The sequence below is a fragment of the Salmo salar genome, chromosome 02 (assembly GCF_965601325.2).
Source record: "Salmo salar chromosome 02, fSalSal1, whole genome shotgun sequence".
Lineage (NCBI taxonomy): Eukaryota > Metazoa > Chordata > Actinopteri > Salmoniformes > Salmonidae > Salmo > Salmo salar.
This window is the reverse complement of record NC_138292.1, coordinates 43,985,491-44,007,061: the sequence shown is the minus strand read 5'-3', so window position 1 is coordinate 44,007,061 and position 21,571 is coordinate 43,985,491. Positions and strand designations below refer to the sequence as shown.

The 21,571-nt window shown below is 42.7% G+C and overlaps 1 protein-coding gene across 2 annotated transcripts in view; it reads right to left on the bottom strand.

Annotated features, from left to right (window-relative positions):
- LOC106583530 (zinc finger protein 236) overlaps positions 1-21,571 on the bottom strand; it is an 86,772-nt gene that overhangs the window by 26,916 nt on the left and 38,285 nt on the right. Inside the window, exons 13-20 of one of the 2 annotated variants that reach the window (XM_014167831.3) lie at positions 19,496-19,756; positions 18,937-19,193; positions 12,799-12,900; positions 8,172-8,311; positions 6,685-6,794; positions 4,622-4,773; positions 2,727-2,903; positions 483-771 (exon numbers count right to left, since the gene is read on the bottom strand). In XM_014167831.3, coding sequence (XP_014023306.3) covers positions 483-771; positions 2,727-2,903; positions 4,622-4,773; positions 6,685-6,794; positions 8,172-8,311; positions 12,799-12,900; positions 18,937-19,193; positions 19,496-19,756 — 1,488 coding nt within the window. The remainder of the gene's footprint in view (positions 1-482; positions 772-2,726; positions 2,904-4,621; positions 4,774-6,684; positions 6,795-8,171; positions 8,312-12,798; positions 12,901-18,936; positions 19,194-19,495; positions 19,757-21,571) is intronic. The other variant, XM_014167837.3, reaches the window with a different exon arrangement.

The window sequence follows — 21,571 nt, the reverse complement described above, 5'->3', positions numbered from 1 at the left end:
TTCCTATTAACTTCCAGTGTAGTGAGATGCTTCATACCAGCCGAATGTATGCCTGCTTGAACAGCAATAGCTCAGATACACATAAAAACATGAAATGACCAAGGGAATCGATTGAACATCGCTCAAAATGGGTGACTCTTTCCTTTAAAGGGGCAGCTGAATTTTTTTTGTCTCATCTGTGATATTTTGATTAAAAGACTCCGGTCACAAAAAAATGAAATAGCATTGGGCAATAGACCACATAACTTCTTATTAGTAATACATTTCTTGTTTTAGAAGCATGCTCATCTGATTTTGGCTAGTAAAAAATCTGAGTGGCTGGTCAATTTTTAAATCCACAGAGTGGCTGTGGAACAAAAAGTTAGTTTCAAGCCCCGAATAGGACAACGAAAGAGAGACAGAAAGTAGATGAAGAGAGAGTGAGAAAGAGCATACAAGAGAGTACGGGACAGAGGGAGACAGTTCTCCGACACTCAGCTCACCTGACGAGGTCGCTGGGCTTCTTGAAGCTCTTGGGGCAGAAGTTACAGCAGTTGGCGAACTTGGGCTCAGTCTCCAGCTCCACCGCCTTGTCCTTGATCTCGCTGATGCGGTCGCGCTCCGCCGCCGACTGGGCCAGCACCTTCTCCGACACCGACGCCTCGTCACCAGGGTCATTCTTGGCCAGCTCCTCCGCCTGCTCCTCCGTGAAGGTTATGATGTTGGCCCGGTTCCTCTTCATCACGGTCTGCTCACCCTCCTCTTCCTCCTCGCCGTCCTCATCCTCCAGCCCTGCAAGGGGAGAGACATTATAGGAGGAAAGGATACACATGCTCTTTAAGTGTCACTCAACATCACGGCCACGACTCAGACCTGCTCCCATTTCAGCTGCATTTCTAAAGAATTGCCGCTTGTCAAGCAGAATAGAATCAAATAGAATATTACTAAAAGTGCTCACTCTATATGGAAGCAGACCAGCTAAATCAAGTATTTCAAATATTTGGAAAGCGTATGTGACCAAGGTCTGCTTTAACTGTTATGTAATCATGGCTGATTGCCTTTTTCCAGAGGTGTCAAACTCATTTTCTTTCCCAAATTCTTTCTTTGCAGAGGTCTGGAGGGCCAAAATGAAAATGGTGTATGTTGCCTTGGTGTCAAAATCCACATAAAACCTCGCAAAAGCTGATACTCATTTTATCGTCCCTTTTCTGACAAAATGCGCAAGACTGCATCTTTAAAAAGAGCACATCTCTACAGAGTATACACTACATGACCAAAAGTATGTGGACACCTGCTTGTCGAACATCTCATTACAAAATGATGGGCATTAATATGGAGTTGGTCCCCCTTTGCTGATATAACAGCCTCCACTCGTCTGGGAAGGCTTTCCACTAGATGTTGGAACATTGTTGCGGGGACTTGCTTTCAGTCATCCACAAGAGCATTAGTGAGGTCAGGCATTGATGTTGGGTAATTAGGCCTGGCTCGCAGTCCGCGTTCCAATTCATCGCAAAGGTGTTCGATGGAGTTGAGGTCAGGGCTCTGTGCAGGCCAGTCAAGTTCTTCCACACGGATCTCGACAAACCATTTCTGTATGGACCTCGCTTTGTGCATAGGGGCATTGTCATGCTGAAACAGGAAAGGGCCTTCCCCAAACTGTTTCCACAAAGTTGGAATTGTATGCTGTAGCGTTAAGATTTCCTTTCACTGGAACTAAGGGGCTAGGCCAGAACCATGAGAAAATAGCCCCAGGCCATTATTCCTCCTCCACCAAACTTTGCAGTTGGCACTATGCATTGGGGCAGGTAGCGTTCTCCTGGCATCTGCCAAACCCAGATTTGTCAGTAGGACTGCCAGATGGTGAAGCATGATTCATCACTCCAGAGAATGCATTTCCACTGCTCCAGAAGAGCCAAATGCCGGCGAGCTTTTCACCACTCCAGCCAACGCTTGGCATTGCACATGATAATCTTAGGCTTGTGTGCGGCTGCTCAGCCATGGAAACCCATTTCATGAAGCTCCCGACAAACAGTTCTTGTGCTAAGGTTGCTTCCAGAGGCAGTTTGGAACGCGGTAGTGAGTGTTGCAACCGAGGACATAGTATTTTTAAGCGCTATAGACTTCAGCACTCAGCGGTTCTGTTCTGTGAGCTTGTGTGGCCTACCACTTCGCGACTGAGCTGTTGTTGCTCCTAGATGTTTCCACTTCCAGTTCACCGGGGCAGCTTTAGCAGGGCAGAAATTTTACAAACTCGCTTGTTGGAAAGGTGGCATCCTATGACAGTGCCACGTTGAAAGTCACTGAACTCTTCAGTAAGGCCATTCTACTGCTAATGTTTGTCTATGGAGATTGCATGAATTTGTTCTCAATTTTACACACCTGTCAGCAACGAATCCACTAATTTGAAGGGGTGTCCACATACTTCTGTATATACTGCATCTCTGTACACATATAATTAAATAGGACACTGACCAATATGGCTGCCATTATCAGCAAATCTAGAGCTAAACAGATCTATGACACTAGCCACTCTAAATACAAATGTAATGGTCACATACACATATTTAGCAGATGCTATTGCGGGTGTCGTGAAATGCTTGTCTAGTGTATATCTCTATGGGAATGTCCCAAATACCTCTCCTTCCTTACCTCCACCAATCCAATGCTTTTAGATTTGTGGGAAGTACTGAGCGAATGCACACTTTAGGAGAAAGGAGATATTATTGGGACGCAGCCTATGTCTGTACCTCTGTCCACTTCGGCGTGGTCCTTCTTCAAGTGCTTCCTATACAGCACGCTGTTGCGGAAGCTGTCCTCACACATGTGACACTTGTAGGGCTTCAGGTGGACGACCATGTGGCGGTTCAGACTGCCGTTGGTGGTGAAGGAAGTGTCACACATGTTACACTTATAGGCCTTCACTCCTAGGAGCGGGAGCAAAGGAGATGAAAATATAAATAACTATATGTTTCATCAGTGTGTTGACCAATAAAGGTTTTGATTTCCACAGAAGTAGAAAAAGTACCCAATTGTCATACTTGAGTAAAAGTAAAGATACCTTCATAGTAAAATACTACTTGAGTAAAAGTATAAAAGTATTTGGTTTTAAAGTAAATCATTTCAAATTCCTTATATTAAGCAAACAAGACGAACAAAACATTTATTAAGGGGCTAATTTACAAACAAAGCATTTGTGTTTAGTGAGTCTGCCAGATTAAAGGCAGTAGGGATAGCAGGGATGATATCTTGATAAGCGTGTGAACTGGACCATTTTCCTGTCTTGCTAAGCATTCAAAATGTAACAAGTACTTTTGGGTGACAGGGAAAATGTATGGAGTAAAAAGTACATTATTTTCTTTAGGAATGTATTGGAGTAAAAGTAAAAGTTGTTACAAATTGAAATAGTAAAGTAAAGTACAGATGCCCCACCTCCCGAGTGGCGCAGCGGTCTAAGGCACTGCATCTCAGCGTCCGGGTTAGGGGAGGGTTTGGCCGGGGGAGCTTTACCTGGCCCATTGCGAATTAGCGACTCCTTGTGGCGGCTCGGTCGTCAGTTGAATGGTGTTTCCTCCGACACATTGGTGCGGCTAGCTTCCAGGTTAAGCGAACGGTAATAAGGATCGGTGTCCAACCATCGGGACAGTTGAGCTAACTTGCGCCAATGTGATTAGAATGATGTTGTAAGTAACAAGAACATTTTCCAGGACATAGACATATCTTATATGGGCAGAAAGCTTAAATTATTTTTTATCAAACTGCACTCTCCAATTTATAGTAGCTATTACAGTAAAAACATACCATGCTATTGTTTGAGGAGAGTGCACAGTTATGTACTTGACCAATTAGGCATATTTGATACAACGTGTTGAACAGAAATGCAATGGTTCATTGGATCAGTCTACAATTTTGCACATACACTGCTGCTGCCATCTAGTGGCTAAACTCTAAATTTCGCCTAGAGTCCTAAGTCAGATAATGGCCTTTCTCTTGCATTTCAAAGATGGAACAAAAGAAATAGAAAATAACATGTTTTTTTCTTTGTATTATCTTTTACCAGATCTAATGTGTTATATTCTCCTACATTAATTTCACATTTCCACAAACGTCAAAGTGTTTCCTTTCAAATGATATCAATAATATGCATATCCTCGCTTCAGGTCCTGAGCTACAGGCAGTTAGATTTGGGTATGTCATTTTAGGCGAAAATTGAAAAAAAAAAGGGGGTATGATCCGAAGCGCGGTTTGGCGGGTCATGTTTCAGAGGACGCATGACTCAACCTTCGCTTCCCGAGCCTGATGAGGTGTTGCAGCAATGAGACAAGATCGGAGGTAAAAAATTTTTTTTATTAAAATACAGATACCCCAGAAAACTAATTAAGTAGTATTTTAAAGTATTTTTACACCACTGGGTATCCCAAAGCATTTGTGGCTATAGTATTACGTCATTTCTCTCCACAACCCAGCTGCACAGCCACGAGAGAGAAACAAGTCTGAAATCGATATTTGACAGTCGTACGTGAACAAACAGAATTCGTCAAATGAAGCACTTTGCTTGTCCTATGAGAGGGGTGAGTCTGGGTCGGTGAGATAAATAGCGTGCTATTTTAACTATGCACGCAGTGTTGAGGTACACTGTTCTTACCTGTGTGTGTGTTGAGGTGGGACTTGAGGACCCCTGCTGAGACAAAGCATCGGCCACAAATGTTGCAGCAGTAGGGTTTCTCCCCGGTGTGGGAGCGCACGTGTTGCTTCAGATGGCTGGACTTCTTAAAAGGTTTATTACACATGGTGCACCTGGGGGGGAATCAAAACACACAGGTCGTGTTCATTAGGAATCAAACTGAAGAAAACAGGCTAAAACAGGGAGGGACTAACTGACCACCAAAAGGAAATACTAATTTGGTCTGTTGCAATACATTTCCCCATTGCGTGCCCTAATGAACACGACCATGATATAATAGACTGTCTGTTTCTGTCAATGACATGTGTATCAATAAAGCTCCTATCAAAAGTCACAAATCATCAGTTAACAATACCGACAACAGGAATCATTTCAAAGTTCCACCACTGATTCACAAAGCAAGTTGAGGTTTATAAAAGCACATCAGACTTTTTGTGAAGAGTAGAATAATTGAAAACCAAACTTTTATTTGGAAAGGTCACTAACTCAGCCCTATGGCATCTGTTTGTGCTTCCTGTTTGGAAGGTGTGGGTTAATTGTGAGTTATGTGTTGAAGCTCCACCACTTTTTCTGCGTTTAGAATGAGACAGAGAGATCATCTCCCCATAGATATGAGGTGTATGTGTATACTTATCTAAACAGAATGTGGAGTCTAATTTTGATACATATACAGGAGTCCATACAGAGCATTACACCCAAACTGAAGTCACACCATTCCAGACACTATACTCTTTTCTCACTGCTATAACCTTAGTCTTCATTACATCCGTGTCGTACCTGAAGGAGAAAGTTCAGTAGTTTACAATCTCAAATACACATTCCCTTCCCATATCTATCTAGGTTGTCCTTTCTCTTGTTTTGTCTATACCGCTAGTCGTTTCAGCCTAGACCAGCACTAATAATGCATCGTGCGCTGACGTGTTAGGGATTTCATAAGTCTTTCTTTTTTTTGTTGTTGCATCCGTTCTGAGTGCCATGGGGAACAACAGAGGCAAAGCTGAATAAAAGCATGACGCATTACTCAGTCCACTTGCTGTCCCACTCTCTGCTTCCACAACGCAACAACGTCAGTGGCTAGTGTTCTCCGCCTACATGTGACGCATAAGTTAGTAGGAAAATCAAGAGCTTGTAGCAACACAAGCTGCCACCGTCACCTCCACAGACATCTGACGCACAAGTTAGTGGGAAAACCAAGAGCTTGTAGCAACACAAGCTGCCACCGTCACCTCCACAGACATATGACGCACAAGTTCGTCACAAAACAAAAAAGCTTGTAGCAACAAGCTGACACCGTCACCTTTACAGACAGAAAGCTAGCAGAGTTAACTCATTGTCTGCTTCCCAAATGGCCCTGGTCAAAAGTAGTGCACTACATAGAGAATAGGGTGCCATTTGGGACACATATATTTAGTTGCGCAAATTCTAAATAAACAAATTGAAAGCTAGCGGTAGTGGGGCCTCGAGGAACTTAACAAACGGCTTTAGAAAGGAGGAGACAAAGACTTGACTGTATGAGCGGGAGTGTTGTGCGGTGGTAGATAAAAAAAACAGCTTGATTCTAAAAAGACCCTAAATATGATTTATGTGTCGCTCTCAAAATGGTCACGGTATCAGGGGACAAGGACAACAACGGAGGTGCAATTCTGATAGTGTTATCGTAGCTTTGCATTCCTCTGTGTCGACTGCTAATGCTGTTTACAGCCCTAGAGCACAACTGTTGATAAAGGTGCATAACAGTGTTATCTGCAGACGAGCCGGGAAGCTCAAACAATGACAGAAAGTAAATGTATCTATTACTTCCCGAAAGTTATAGGGCTCGGTCTCGCTTGCTCACACACATTTACATTTGAGTCATTTAGCAGAGGCTCTTATCCAAAACGACTCACCTCAGTGAGCTCATTCGTTTTTCATACCTTTTATTTTCTTTTTGTACTGGACCCCGTGGGAATCGAACCCACAACTATTGCTATCACCATGCGCTACCAACTGAGCCACACCGCACACATACGCATGCAGACACACACCTGTAAGCCCTCTTGCTGTTGTCCTCGCTGTCTTCTGGGTCCTGGTAGTCTTGCGTCTGGTCAGACAGATGGAGGTCTCCTTGGCTAGTCTCCTGGAGCAGGCCACTCGTCTAAACAGAAATATACGCAACCATTAATTAACTACATTGTGATTAAATCACCGAATACAAAAAATAACTTCTTGACAATATGCTCTACAGTCCATTTGAACGGACTACTTAGGGATCCATTTAATTCAGCCGTTTCTCGGCTTGATAGAACACCTGCTAAATTAGGGTGGCAAAACAGGCTCTGAGACAGCTTCTATCCCCAAGCCATATGTCTGCTAAATAGCCAGATTGCTAAATAGTTCATTAAATGGTACCCAAACTATCTGCACTAACCCTACGCACACTCACTAGACTTTGTATACACACCATATACATACAATCACACACTACACTGTCACTCCCACACAAATCGCTCACTCAAACACCACACACGCACAAACATAACACAGACTTTAAGACACAACATTTGCTGCTGCTACTCTGCTCTTTATTTTACGCTTATTATTATCTATCCGGATGCCTAGTCACTTTACCCTGCCTTCATGTACATATCTACCTCAAATACCTTATTATTATCTATCTGGATGCCTAGTCACTTTACCCTGCCTTCATGTACATATCTACCTCAAATACCTTATTATTATTATTATTATCTATCTGGATGCCTAGTCACTTTACCCTGCCTTCATGTACATATCTACCTCAAGTACCTTATTATTATTATCTATCTGGATGCCTAGTCACTTTACCTTGCCTTCATGTACACATCTACCTCAAGTACCTTATTATTATCTATCTGGATGCCTAGTCACTTTACCCTGCCTTCATGTACATATCTACCTCAAGTACCTTATTATTATTATCTATCTGGATGCCTAGTCACTTTACCCTGCCTTCATGTACATATCTACCTCAAGTACCTTATTATTATTATCTATCTGGATGCCTAGTCACTTTACCCTGCCTTCATGTACATATCTACCTCAAGTACCTTATTATTATTATCTATCTGGATGCCTAGTCACTTTACCCTGCCTTCATGTACATATCTACCTCAAGTACCTCGTACCTCTGCACATTGATCTGGTACTCCCTGTATATAGCTACCTTCTTGTGTATTTTATTTATTTTGTGTTAGTTAATATTTGATTCATTATAATTTTCTAAAACTCTGCATTGTTGGGAAAGGTTTGTAAGCAACCATTCCACTGTAAAGTCTACACCAGCTGTATTCGACACGTGTGATAAATAACATTTCATTTGACATTTCCCAAAGTCCCTGGGTTTTTCAGAAATCCCTATGGGAGGGTTTACTGAGAACTTTGGGGAAATTTTGCAACCCTACTCTACATAGAGCCAATGCCACGCTATGATGGTGAGATGGAAGCCCCATGTGGAAGGTGTGGAGGTAGAGGCTGACGGTGCTGGATTCACCACCTCTTGGCTGGGCACATGGAGCAGGTTCTGAGGGTGGTAGCTGGAGGACAGGGCCTGAGACTCCAGGGTGCTGGAGTCCTGTAGCTGCTGCACCGTGGAGAACTGGGCCTGGGCATAGCCCTCTGCGGTGATGGTGAAACCTGCAGGAGGACACAAAAGGGGTACAGTCAGCACTATAGCATACAATGGGTTAACCCTGTATGAGAACTTAAGGGACCCTAGCAACTCTAAAGGGGGATGTACAGTGCATTCAGAAAGTATTCAGACCACTTGACTTTTTCCACATTTTGTTACGCCTTATTCTAATGTATTATTATTATTTATTTTTCACTTAACTGACATGCCTAGTTAAATAAAGGTTAAGAACAAATTCTTATTTACAGTGATGGCCTACTGGGAAACAGAGGGTAACTGCCTTGTTCATGGGGCAGAACGACATATTTTTACCTTGTCAGCTTGGGGATTCAATCTAGCAACCTTTCTTTCGGTTACTGGCCCAATGCTCTAACCACTAGGCTACCTGCCGCCCCTATTAATTAAAAAAAAATAAATAATTAAAAGTCCTCATCAATCTACACACTATACCCCATAATGACAAAGCGGAATCTGGTTTTTAGACATTTTTGCTAATTTACTTAAGTATTCAGACCCTTTGCTACGAGACTCAAAATTGAGCTCCGGTGCATCCTGTTTGCATTGATCGTCCTTGAGATGTTTCTACAACTTGATTGGAGTCCTTCTGTGGTAAATTCAATTGACTGGACCTATCAATATAAGGTCCCACAGTTGACAGTGCATTTCAGAGCAAAAACCAAGCCATGAGGTCGAAGGAATTGTCCGTAGAGCGCAGACATCAGTGTCGAGACATAGATCTGGGGAACGATACCCAAAATATTCTGCAGCATTGAAGGTTCCCAAGAACACAGTGGCCTCCATCATTCTTAAATGGAAGAAGTTTGGAAGCACCAAGACTCTTCTTTGGGAACCGAGTGACGCAGTGGTCTAAGGCACTGCATCGCAGTGCTAAAGGCGTCACTACAGACCCGGGTTCGATCCCGGGTCTGTATCACAACCGACCGTGATCAGGAGTCCCATAGGGTGCCACACAATTGGCCCAGCCTCGTCCGGGTTAGGGGAGGTTTTGGCCGGGGTAGGCCGTCATTGTAAATAAGAATTTGTTCTTAACTGACTTGCCTAGTTAAATAAAGGTTAAATAAAAAAATATGAGCTGACCGCCCGGCAAAACTGAGCAATCGGAGGAGAAAGGGGGATACCTAGTCAGTTGTACAACTGAATGCCTTCAACTGAAATGTGTCTTCCGCATTTAACCCAACCCCTCAAAGAGGTGTGGGGGGGCTGTCTTAATCGACATCCACGTCTTCGGCGCCCAGGGAACAGAAGGGCCTTGGTCAGGGAGGTGACCAAGAACCCGATGGTCAATCTGACAGAGCTCCAGAGTTCCTCTGTGGAGATGGGAGAACCTTCCAGAAGGACAACCATCTTTGCAGCACTCCACCAATCAGGCCTTTGTGATAGAGTGGCCACACAAAAGCCACTCCTCAGTAAAAGTTACATGACAGCCTGCTTGGAGTTTGCAAAAAGGCTCCTAAAGGACTCTCAGACCATGAGAAACAAGATTCTCTGGTCTGATGAAACCAAGATTGAACACTTTGGCCTGAATGCCAAGCATCACCTCTGAAGGAAACCTGGCACCATCCCTACGGTGAAGCATGGTGGTGGCAGCATCATGCTGTGAGGATGTTTTTCAGCGGCAGGGACTGGGAGACTAGTCAGGATCTAGGGAAAGATGAACTCAGCAAAGTACAGAGAGATCCTTGATAGAAACCTGCTCCAGAGAGCTCAGGACCTCAGACTGGGGTGAAGGTTTACCTTCCAACAGGACAACGACCCTAAGCACACAGCCAAGACAACGCAGGAGTGGCTTCGGGACAAGTCTCTGAATGTTCTTGAGTGACCCAGCAAGAGCCCAGACTTGAACCCGATCTCTGAAGAAACCTGAAAATAGCTGTGCAACAATGCCGCTTCCCATCCAACCTGACAGAGCTAGAGAGGATCTGAATACTTATGTAACAGTGATATTTCAGTTTTTATTGTTAATACATTTGCAAAAATGTCTAAAAACCTGTTTTTGCTTTGTCATTATGGGGTATTGTGTGTAGATTGATGAGGGGAAACAAATATTTAATCAATTTTAGAATAAGGCAGTAACGTAACAAAATGTGGAAAAAGTGAAGCGGTCTGAATACTTTCCAAATGCACTGTATAGACATGTGTAGGCTTGAAATCAAAGGACGGGCTCATTGTCATGGCTGTAAGGGAATGAATGTGTTTGATACCGTTCCAATCAATTTAATTCCAGGAACCTGTCCTATGATTTCTAACCCCACAAGCCTCCACTGGTACACAGCTTGAACCTTAGAATAGATTAATTGATTACAAAGATAGAAGTGGATTTGAAAAGCCTATTAAGGATAAACCTCACACTTCCCAACAGGAGATGCACTACAGCACGAAATGAGTTAACCCTGTACATCTGGATATCTGGCAAGAAGCTAGAGCCTTTGCCAAATTAGGAGGAGGACATTAATTAATGACTTACTGCAAACATGATATGGCTAAAAGTGTGATTGGAAAAGTTCCTCAAAAGCAAATTAAGGATCGCAACGGCTCATCCTCCTACAACGCGCCATTAACAGACTGATGCTTCCAGAGCCCATGCCGCCAGTCTGTGCGCGCGTGTGGACAAAGACTGTGCAGGACACTTCCTGTGCCACCAGTCGGATTGTCTTTGGGTGCAAATTAGGGGACTCTCTGAACCACACAGTCATTCATTAAAGCTCCATTCACTGATATTAACCTCTCTTGGGTAGAGGGCAGTATTTTGACATCCGGATGAAGAAGGTGCACAGAGTAAACTGCCTGCTACTCAGTCCCAGAAGCTAAGATATGCATATTATTATTAGATTTGGATAGAAAACACACTGAAGTTTCTAAAACTGTTTGAATGATGTCTGTGAGTATAACAGAACTCATATGGCAGGCAAAAACCTGCTCGTCTGAATTTACTGCGCCAGCACAGTGGATTTGGGTTACTCGACTGAACGAGCGAACAAAATGGAGGTATTTGGACATAAAGGATGGACTTTATCGAAACAAATGAACATTTATTGTAGAACTGGGATTCCTGGGAGTGCATTCCGATGAAGATCATCAAAGGTAAGTGAATATTTATAATGCTATTTCTGAGTTTTGTTGACTCCACAAAATGGCGGGTTTGGTTTTGTGACTGAGCGCTGTACTCAGATTATTGCAAAGTGTGCTTTCGCTGTAAAGCTTTTTTGAAATCTGACACAGCGGTTGCATTAAGGAGAAGTGTATCTATAATTCTTTGAATAACAGTTGTATATTTTATCAACGTTTATGATGAGTATTTCTGTAAATTGATGTGCTCATTCACCGGAAGTTTTGGGAGGCAAAACATTTTTGAACATTACACGCCAATGTAAAATGGGGTTTTTGGATATAAATATGAACTTTATCGAGGAAAACATACATGTATTGTGTAACATGAAGTCCTATGAGTGCCATCTGATGAAGATCATCAAAGGTTAGTGATTCATATTAGCTGTATTTCTGGTTTTTGTGACGCCTCTCCTTGCTTGGAAAATGGCTGTGTGGTTTTTCTTGTCTAGGTGCTGTCCTAACATAATCTAATGCTATGCTTTCGCCGTAAAGCCTTTTTGAAATCGGACAGTGTGGTTGGATTAATGAGAAGATTATCTTTAAAATGGTGTATAATACTTGTATGTGTGAGAAATTAGAATTATGAGATTTTTGTTGTTTTGAATTTGGCGCTCTGCTATTTCACTGGCTGTTGGCGAGGTGGGACGCTACCGTCCCACATACACTAGAGAAGTTAATGAACGGCCACGGTTCATTAAAATGCTGGCAGACGGCAGAGAGAAGTTCCCGGATTTTTCTAATTCCTTACTTTCCTTCTTGAAAAGAACAAGAGAGGAGAGGAAATGCGTAGAAGTCCATCTGGTGGAGTGCCACACACATGCTAATGAGAAACACAGACACGCATGCAGACACAGACACACACACATCAATATCCTCCCTGCTGTCGGTCTCGGGTTTATTTATGACATCAAACTTTTTACTTTATCAAACTATACAGAGAGTATAGGAGGCCTTGGATGTGGCAGGAAACCTTTCGAAAGAGAACGTGTTCTAGTGTTTGATGCACCTCTGTAGGAGGGGGAGAGCATATTGCTGTGGGCAATAGAGGCTGAATGCAATCGTTACGGAGACAAAAGGTTAGGCTACCCATTGTGAAAATGTTACATCTGATGTGCCAAGCAGATGCTTTCTGACAGTCCTCGCTGTAACTGGGCTCTTCTCAGCCAGAGGTCAGAGGCAACCATGGCGTTTGTCCATTTCACTGGATTGAGACAGCCGTGGGCTGCCAATGTGTGTGTGTGTGTGTGTGCCAGTGCATAATTTACCCCAGGTTAACTCACAGACATTGTTAAATGTACCGAGAGAAAGGTTTGTGTGCCACTACCATGCAGGGGGTGTTTTTGTGTGTACGTGCATGAGTTACCTTGAGTAAGTGCTTGCTGGTCAAAGCCAGGCTGCGGGAGTGTCTGTGTCTCAAACTGGCTAATATTCTGAGGCAGAGCATGCTGGGTAGTCACAAAGGTGTCTGGAGTCAGAGGGGGAAAGATAAGAGGACAGAGGAACAAAGCAGGTTAGTCTGGGTAGACTGTATAAATAAAAGACCAAAGTATTACGATTCACTTAAAAACGTCTGCATTGGACCTTTATCTTAATATCAAATAATTACTGTGATTTTTTTCAATGAAAATGGTCAAAAAGAAACAAAACCCAAAATACTGTAGCTTCTTAGCAAAGAAACATTTCTCAAGCAAGAAAAAAAAACAAAAAACATTTTGCTAGGACTGTATGGGAGTGATTTGAGTGGGGAGAGGAAAACAAAAAATGGGCACTTATCGGCAGAGAAGTTTGGAACTCTTTCTTATTGGTCTATTAACTAATTTACCGCATGGTGATGTCAACATGGAAATATATATAAAGCACCGAAAAATCACGCTTTCGACTGCTCTAGGCCATTAAAGCAATACAGCACACAGACAGCAACAAGAGAGCAAGTCAAGGTTCAGTAGTCAAATTGGGGTTCATCTTTAATTTGCTGTCGGTCTTTGACCCCAGGCTAAATGTCAAACACAAAGCACTGGAGAAATAGAGATGCTTCACGTAGAGCAAGTCCAGTTTTTTTTTGTACTTTGTACTGAGAGGAATTATAGACTATTGATCTTAGATGGTTTTATTCGGCCAGTTCTACCGTGCATGGTGTTTCAATTCAAACCTTATAGATGGCAATCAGGATTACCCTCGAAACAGAGGTTTCTAACATCCATGGTCTATCCTGGCAAAATGAAAGTCATATGAACATATTTTTTGAAAGTTGAGAGAGAAAGGTCACTAATCAAGTCTACATTTTCGTTTGCCCTCTAGTTTTTAGAATGGTAAAAAGACTGCCACTGACAACAGTGACCTTTCTTGAAGACAGGCAGGCGACCTGTCCTCTGGAGTAACAACCTGATTCCAGTTTACTGACCTTTGATCCGTCTAAAGATCCCCAGTCCCAATCACTGTCACACTGTGATACTCAGACTGCATTCCAAGTGGCTCCCTATTCCCTATATAGTGCACTACCTTTGACAAGAGCCCTATGTGGCACCGCAGAGACCAAGAATACTATCCTACCCTATCCAAGATGGAGACAGGGGGGGGGGGGGGGGGGATACTTTAGAGACTTTAGACTCAAACAGCCTCTCTATGTTGACTGTTATATGGCGTTTAACCGAGGCAAACATGATATGACAAGGCAATTTTGTAGTTCGAAAGTTTCCCTGTACAGGTAACTGCAACAAAAAAAAAGTGTCTTAATAGGGTGTTGGGCAACCACAAGCCGCTAAAAAAGCATCAGTGTACCTTGGCTTATATTCTACAAGTGTCTGGAACTCTGTTGGAGGGATGCGACACCATTCTTCCACAATAAATTCCATAATTTGGTGTTTTGTTGATGCAGTCTCAGGCGTCACTTCAGATTCTCCCATAAGTGTTCAATTGGGATGATATCTGGAGACTGACACACCCTTTAAACCCCCAAAGCTCCTTTCACACCCCTTCTTGAAAGTCACTGAGATCTCTTCTTCTAGCGATGGTAACCAAAATAATGGGCAAATGGGCATTTTTATACATGACCCTGAGCATGATGGGATGTTGATTTCTTAATTAACTCAGGAACCACACCTGTGGATGCACATGCTTTCAATATACTTTGTATACCTAATTTACTCAAGTGTTTCCATTATTTTGGCAATTACCTGTACATATTATACTGAACAAAAATATAACTGCAACAATTTTACTGAGTTACAGTTCATAAGGAAATCGGTCATTTGAAATAAATAAATTAGCACATAATCTATAGATTTCACATGACTGGGAAGGGGCGCAGCTATGGGTGGGCCTGCGAGAGGATAGGCCCACCCACTTGGGAGCCAGGCCAACCCACTGGGACCAAGACCAGCCAATCAGAATGAGTTTTTCCGCATAAAAGGGCTTTATTACAGACAGAAATACTCCTCAGTTTCATCAGCTGTCCGGGTGGCTGGTCTCAGACGATCCCTGTATGTGAAGAAGCCGGATGTGGAGGTCCTGGGCTGGTGTGGTTACACGTGGTCTCCGGTTGTGAGGCCAGTTGGACGTACTGCCAAATTCTCGAAAACAACATTGGAGGCGGCTTATGGTAGAGAAATGAACATTAAATTCTCTGGCAACAGCTTTGGTGGACATTCCTGCGGTCAGCATGCCAATTGCACGCTCAATCAAAACTTGAGACATCTGTGGCATTGTGTGACAACACGGCACATTTTAGCCTTTTATTGTCCCCAACACAAAGTGCTGAGCATGTAATGAGCATGCTGTTTAATCAGCTTCATGAAATGCCACATCTGTCAGGTGGATGAATTATCTTGGCAAAGGCGAAATGTTTACTAACAGGGTTGTAAATACATTTGTGCACAAAATTTGAGAGAAATAAGCTTTTTGTGCCTATGGAAAAATTCTGGGATATTTTATTTCAGGTCATGAAACCAACACTTTACATGTTGCGTTTATATTTTTGTTCAGTATTCCCTTCACAGAACAGAGCAAACTGGCTCTAACCAGAATCGAAAGAGTAGTGGGAGGCCCCGGTGCACAACTGAGCAAGAGGACAAGTAAAATAGTGTGTCTAGTTTGAGAAACAGATGCCTCACAAGTCTTCAACTGGCAGATTCATGAAATAGTACCCGCAAAACACCAGTCTCAACGTCAACAGTGAAGAGGCGACTCCGGGATGCTGGCCCTCTAGGCAGAGTTCCTCTGTCCAGTGTCTGTGTTCTTTTGCCCATCTTAATCTTTTCATTGGCCAGTCTGAGATATGGCTTTTTCTTTGCAACTCTGCCAGCTTGCCTCTTCTCTGTTGATGTTGAGACTGGTGTTCGCGGGTACAATTTAATGTAGCTGCCAGTTGAGGACTTGTGAGGCGTCTGTTTCTTAAACTAGACACTCTAATGTACTTGTCCTCTTGCTCAGTTGTGCACCGGGGCCTCCCACTCCTCGTTTGCGCTGTTCTGTGAAGGGAGTAGTACACAGCGTTGTATGAGATCTTCAGTTTCTTGGCAATTTCTCGCATGGAATAGCCTTCACTTCTCAGAACATGAATAGACTGACGAGTTTCAGAAGAAAGTTATTGGTTTCTGGCCATTTTGAGCCTGTAATCAAACCCACAAATGCTGATGCTCCAGATACTCCAGAAACGTATTGCTTCTTTAAATCAGGACAACAGTTTTCAGCTGTGCTAACATAATTGCAAAAGGGTTTTCTAATGATCAATTTGCCTTTTAAAATGATAAACTTGGATTAGCTAACACAACGTGCCATTGGAACACAGGAGTGATGGTTGCTGATAATGGGCCTCTGTACGCCTATGTAGATATTCCATTAAAAATCAGCCGTTTCCAGCTACAATAGTCATTTACAACATTAACAATGCCTACACTGTATTTCGGATCATTTTGATGTTATTTTACATGGTCAATTTTTTTAGCTTTTCTTTCAAAAACAAGGAAATTTCTGAGTGACCCCAAACTTTTGAACGTTAGTGCATATATTTTTTTTATTTTTGACTCCATAGGCATCAGTGAATCAAATCAAGAGGTTATCTGTTCTCTCTGTGAATGGGTCAGGGGTTAAGCTCATGCATTTTTTACAAACGTTACGGTCTTAAGCAATAGCTCTAAAAAGGACTTGATTGAAGGCTGAGAGGACAAATACTAATCTAAATCACGTACAATGGTAAAGCTAGGGTAAGTTTATTTTTTCCCCTCTTTCAGTTCTCTTTTCTTTTACTCACCGTGAACTCGTGAGGTGGAAAGGGTAATGTAGCAATTTAAATGAGGATTGAAGCTTGACCTCTGGCCCAGTTTCATTGGTTGTGCTATGCTCTTCTCGCTTTGTTCTGAGGTTAAATATAGTATATGTTGGAACTGTTCTAAATATTAAAAGCTACAAGGTCAAGGACGTGGTTCCGTCAGTCACACACCATGAATCCTAAATGAGACACATTCAAAAACTCATGGTATTGAAAAACCCATTGAAATAACAATTCCAAGAAAGGCATCAATAAGAAAAGAGAAGGTTTCTGAAGATCCAGCGTTGGGATGGAAATAGCGTTTGAGTAAGGGACAGATTAAAAAGTGAAATAAATGGACTCACTATTTGGAGTGGAGGAAGGAATAGAGATGGAGGAGTTATATAGGTGGACAAGATGAGTGCCCTTTTAGAAACCTAGATTTCTGCCCTTTGCCATGTTAAAGGAGTGCCGTTTAGAAAGATATTGATATTCAAAATATTAATAAGATTCCATATTCAACAGTTCCTTGCTTTATTTGCTAACACAGTTGTAGCCAACCCATGTCCCTGAAAATTAAACACCTTGCCGCGTAGACTGGCCAAATGAAAAATACAGTCTAAGATCAAGAGAGATGGGTGGAGAGCAAGACTATCTCTGTAGACGTGTCTGTTGATGTTGGGAAGGGTTCAGACACCTTCTAGGGGTGGATCAATTTGTTCACATCATCCTTTGTACATCCAACATAGAACTACGTGGATCCCCCAATGAAAGTTAGAGGGATGTGTACGGGGTCAATTTCACACCATATGATTTGAATTCAAAATAAAGTTAATCGTGAACATGAAAAATAAAGTTGAGAATGTAAACATTATATTTTCGAGGACAGGTGAAATAATGGATGTTGAAATCAAAAACCAAACAATTGAAAGCAAAATGTATAGAATTATAAACAAAAATAAGACATCAAAAGCAAAACCCTAAAACCTGTAAGCAAATGATTTTAAAGCGAGAGCAAAACTCTATGACAAATGATAAAAAATAAATATTTGAAAACAAATGCAAAAATTGTTTTCAGTTAAACTTTCCCAGCAATCAATCCTATTGAATACATTTGGCCTATGCTCGTGCCTGCATGTACTACCTTTTGGTTACGCTACTCATATCTCTGCTTTTGATGTCTGTTTCTTTGCTTTCACTGCCAGTCTTTTCGATTGCGAGTTTTGGCATAATTTTTCCGTGAAGAGCAGGGTTTAGAGGGAGGCGTAGACAATGAGTCTCCATTGGTCCGCTAGTTTTGGAGTGACAGTTTGTCTTAATCTAATCACTGAACATGAGACAGGCTTTTTTTCTATTGCCTACTTAGGTAGACTGTCTGATGACACCAAATCTTCCCCCCTGCATGTTCTGAACATGGCGAACCAGTTACTAACACCTGCGCCGAACGTTGTGCAACAGGTAATTCGTATGTTTACCTAAGTAGTTCAATGGGTCAGAGCCAGTGACACATCAAATTATTGATTGGGTTAAGACGAACTGTCATTCCAAAACTAGCAGACCGATGGAGACTCATTGTCTACGCCTTCCTCTAAACCCTGCTCGTCATGGAAAAATAAATGCCAAAACTCGCAATCGAAAAGACTGGCAGTGAAAGCAAAGAAACAGACATCAAAAGCAGAGATATGAGTAGCGTAACCAAAAGGTAGTACATGCAGGCACGAGCGTAGGCCAAATGTATTCAATAGGATTGGTTGCTGGGAAAGTTTAACCGAAAATGATTTTTGCATTTGTTTTCAAATATATATTTTTTATCATTTGTCATAGAGTTTTGCTCTCTCGCTTTAAAATTATTTGCTTACAAGATTTTGCATTTTGATGTCTTATTTTAGTTTACAATTCTATCAATTTTGCTTTCAATTGTTTGGTTTTTGATTTCAACATACATTACTTCACCCGTCCTTGAAAATATGTTTATATTCTCAACTTTATTTTTCATGTTCACGATTAACTTTATTTAGAATTCAATACACATGGTGTGAAATTGACCCCATAGATGTGGCAGCAGGCCTATAAAGTTATGGCATGATTGTCATCGACATTAAAAGACTATGTTCGAGATCAGATTGCCGTCAGACTGCACAGAATCACTGATCTGGCAATCAGCATGCGTCCCTAATAACTACGCTTTACGTGTTCAAGACCAGTGAGTCTGTGCCTTGTCCAAACTGATACCTTCTAAAACACTGACACTCTTACCCTCTTCCTGTCCCAGGGGCTGGTCACTCAGCTGGGTCTCCAGCGACACCTGTTGGCCGCCATCCACCACTTGCGCCTGGCCCAGTCCCAGCATGCCCTGCTGCTCCGAGCCCACCGTGGGAGGAGCCTCCTGCTGTAGGGTGCCGTCCTCCAGCTCCACCTGCAGGTCGTGGGTCACGGTGGTGCCGTCCATGGGGTCGTCCAGTGGCGAGGGCTCCGGGTTCTGCTGTTGGTGGAGCTGCTGGGCCAACTCATACCTGGGAGGGGGAAATGGGGAGGTGGATTCAGGTTGCTTACTACTTTGACCTACAAAACAAACAGAAATCAGCCATTTTTTATGGAAAGATTTGACATCTAGAGATTTAGAGTTGAGAAAGATTCAATTTCACACAAATTTCAGCAATGTGACAATAACCAAACTGAGAGAGCGACGCTCTCGCTAGCCAACATTCTTGATCACATGCCCTGAATTAGGGCCTGTAGATTTTCCTTTTTCCTCCTGGTCAGATCACATGACCTGAAACAAGTCCGTGCCCGACAACACATGAGCATTACTAACCTGTGGGTCTTCATGTGCTTCCTGCAGTTGGGTGAGGACTTGAAGGTCTTCTGGCAGTAAGGGCACATGTAGGGCCGCATGTCGCTGTGGGTGGTCATATGGCGGCGCAGGCTGCCGCTAGTGGTGAATGTGGTGTCACAAATCAGGCACTTGTAGGCCTTGAGGCCCGAGTGGGTCCGGATGTGGGCCTTCAGCACCCCCGAGGAGGCAAAGCCCTTACTGCACTGGACACACTTGTACGGCCTCTCTCCCGTGTGAGACCTGATGGAAGATGACCTAACAATGTTAATATCATGAGACAGACGGTGCATTCAGAAAGTATTCAGACCAAGAATTTTTCCACATTTATTTACATTACAGCCTTATTCTAAATGTTTTTTTGTTTTTTTTTATATATATATCTTCAATCTACACACAATACCCCTAATGACAGGTTAAAGATATTTTTGCAGAGTTATTACAAATAAAAAACAGAAAAAAACGTATTTACATAAGTACTCAGACCCTTTCCTATGTGACTCCAAATTGAGCTCGGGTGCATCCTGTTTCCATTGATCAACCTTAAGATGTTTCTACAACTTGATTGGAGTCCACCTGCAGTAAATTAAATTGATTGAACATGATTTGGAAAGGAACACATCTGTCTATATAAAGGTCCCACAGTTGACAGTGCATGTCAGAGCAAATACCAAGCAATGAGATTGAAGGAATTGTCCGTAGAGCTCCGAGACAGGATTGTGTCGTGACAGGTCCCCAAGAACACAGTGGCCTCCATCATCCTTAAATGGAAGAAGTTTGGAACCACTAAGATCTTCCTAGAGCTGGCTGCCCGGCCAAACTGAGAAGGGCCTTGGTCATGGAGGTGACCAAGAACTTGATGGTCACTCTGACAGAACTCCAGAGTTCATCTGTGGAGATGGGGGAACCTTCCAGAAGGACAACCATCTCTGCAGCACTCCACCAATCAGGATTTTATAGTAGAGTGGCCCAACGGAAGCCACTCCTCAGTAGAAGGCACCTTAAGGACTCTCAGACCACGAGAAACAAGACTCTCTGGTCTGATGAAACCAAGATTGTACTCTTTGGAATGAATGCCAAGCGTCACGTCTGGAGGAAACCTGGCACCATACCTACAGTGAAGCATGGTGGTGGCACCATCATGCTGTGAGGATGTTTTTTAACGGCAGGGACTGGGAAACTAGTCAGTACCGAGGGAAAGATAAACAGAGCAACGTACAGAGATGAAAACCTGTTTCAGAGCGCTCAGGACCTCAGACTGGGGCGAAGGTTCACCTTCCAACAGGACAACGACCCTAAGTACACAACCAAGACAACGCAGGAGTGGCTTCAGGACAAGTCTCTGAATGTACATGAGTGGCCCAGCCAGAGCCCGGACTTGAACCCGATCAAACATCTCTGGAGACACCTGAAAATAGCTGTGCAGTGATGCTCTCCATCCAACCTGACAGAGCTTGAGAGGATCTGCAGAGAAGAATTGGAGAAACTCCCCAAATACCGGTGTGCCAAGCTTGTAGCGTCATACCCAAGAAGACTCTGCTAATTGCTGCCAAAGGTGCTTCAACAAAGTACTGAGTAAAGGGTCTGAATGCTTATGTAAGTGAGATACTACATTCTTTTATACATTTGCTAAAATTTCTGACAACCTTTTTTTGCTTAGTCATTATGGGGTATTGTGTGTAGATTGATGAGGGGGAAAAAACAATTAAATCCAGTTTAGAATAAGGCTGTAAGGTAACAAAATGTGGAGAAAGTCAAGGGGTCTGAATACTTTCCGAATGCACGGTGTCATCACAAGAACAGAAAGGCCCGCACACTGAATATGCTCCCAAAGACCACCTTTACTGACAACGTTTCGATCCACAAGGATCTTCCTCAGGTCATATCACAAACACTTTGCATATCAACCCTGAGTATAGTAGAATGTTATGACAGGTGATGTTATGACTGGGTGTTATGGTCTGAGTCAATGGCTCAAATTAGGAAGAATAAATAGTTCAATACATGTCAAGGGACTCGAATTTGCAAATCCTAAAAAAACAATAAGCGTTATACGTT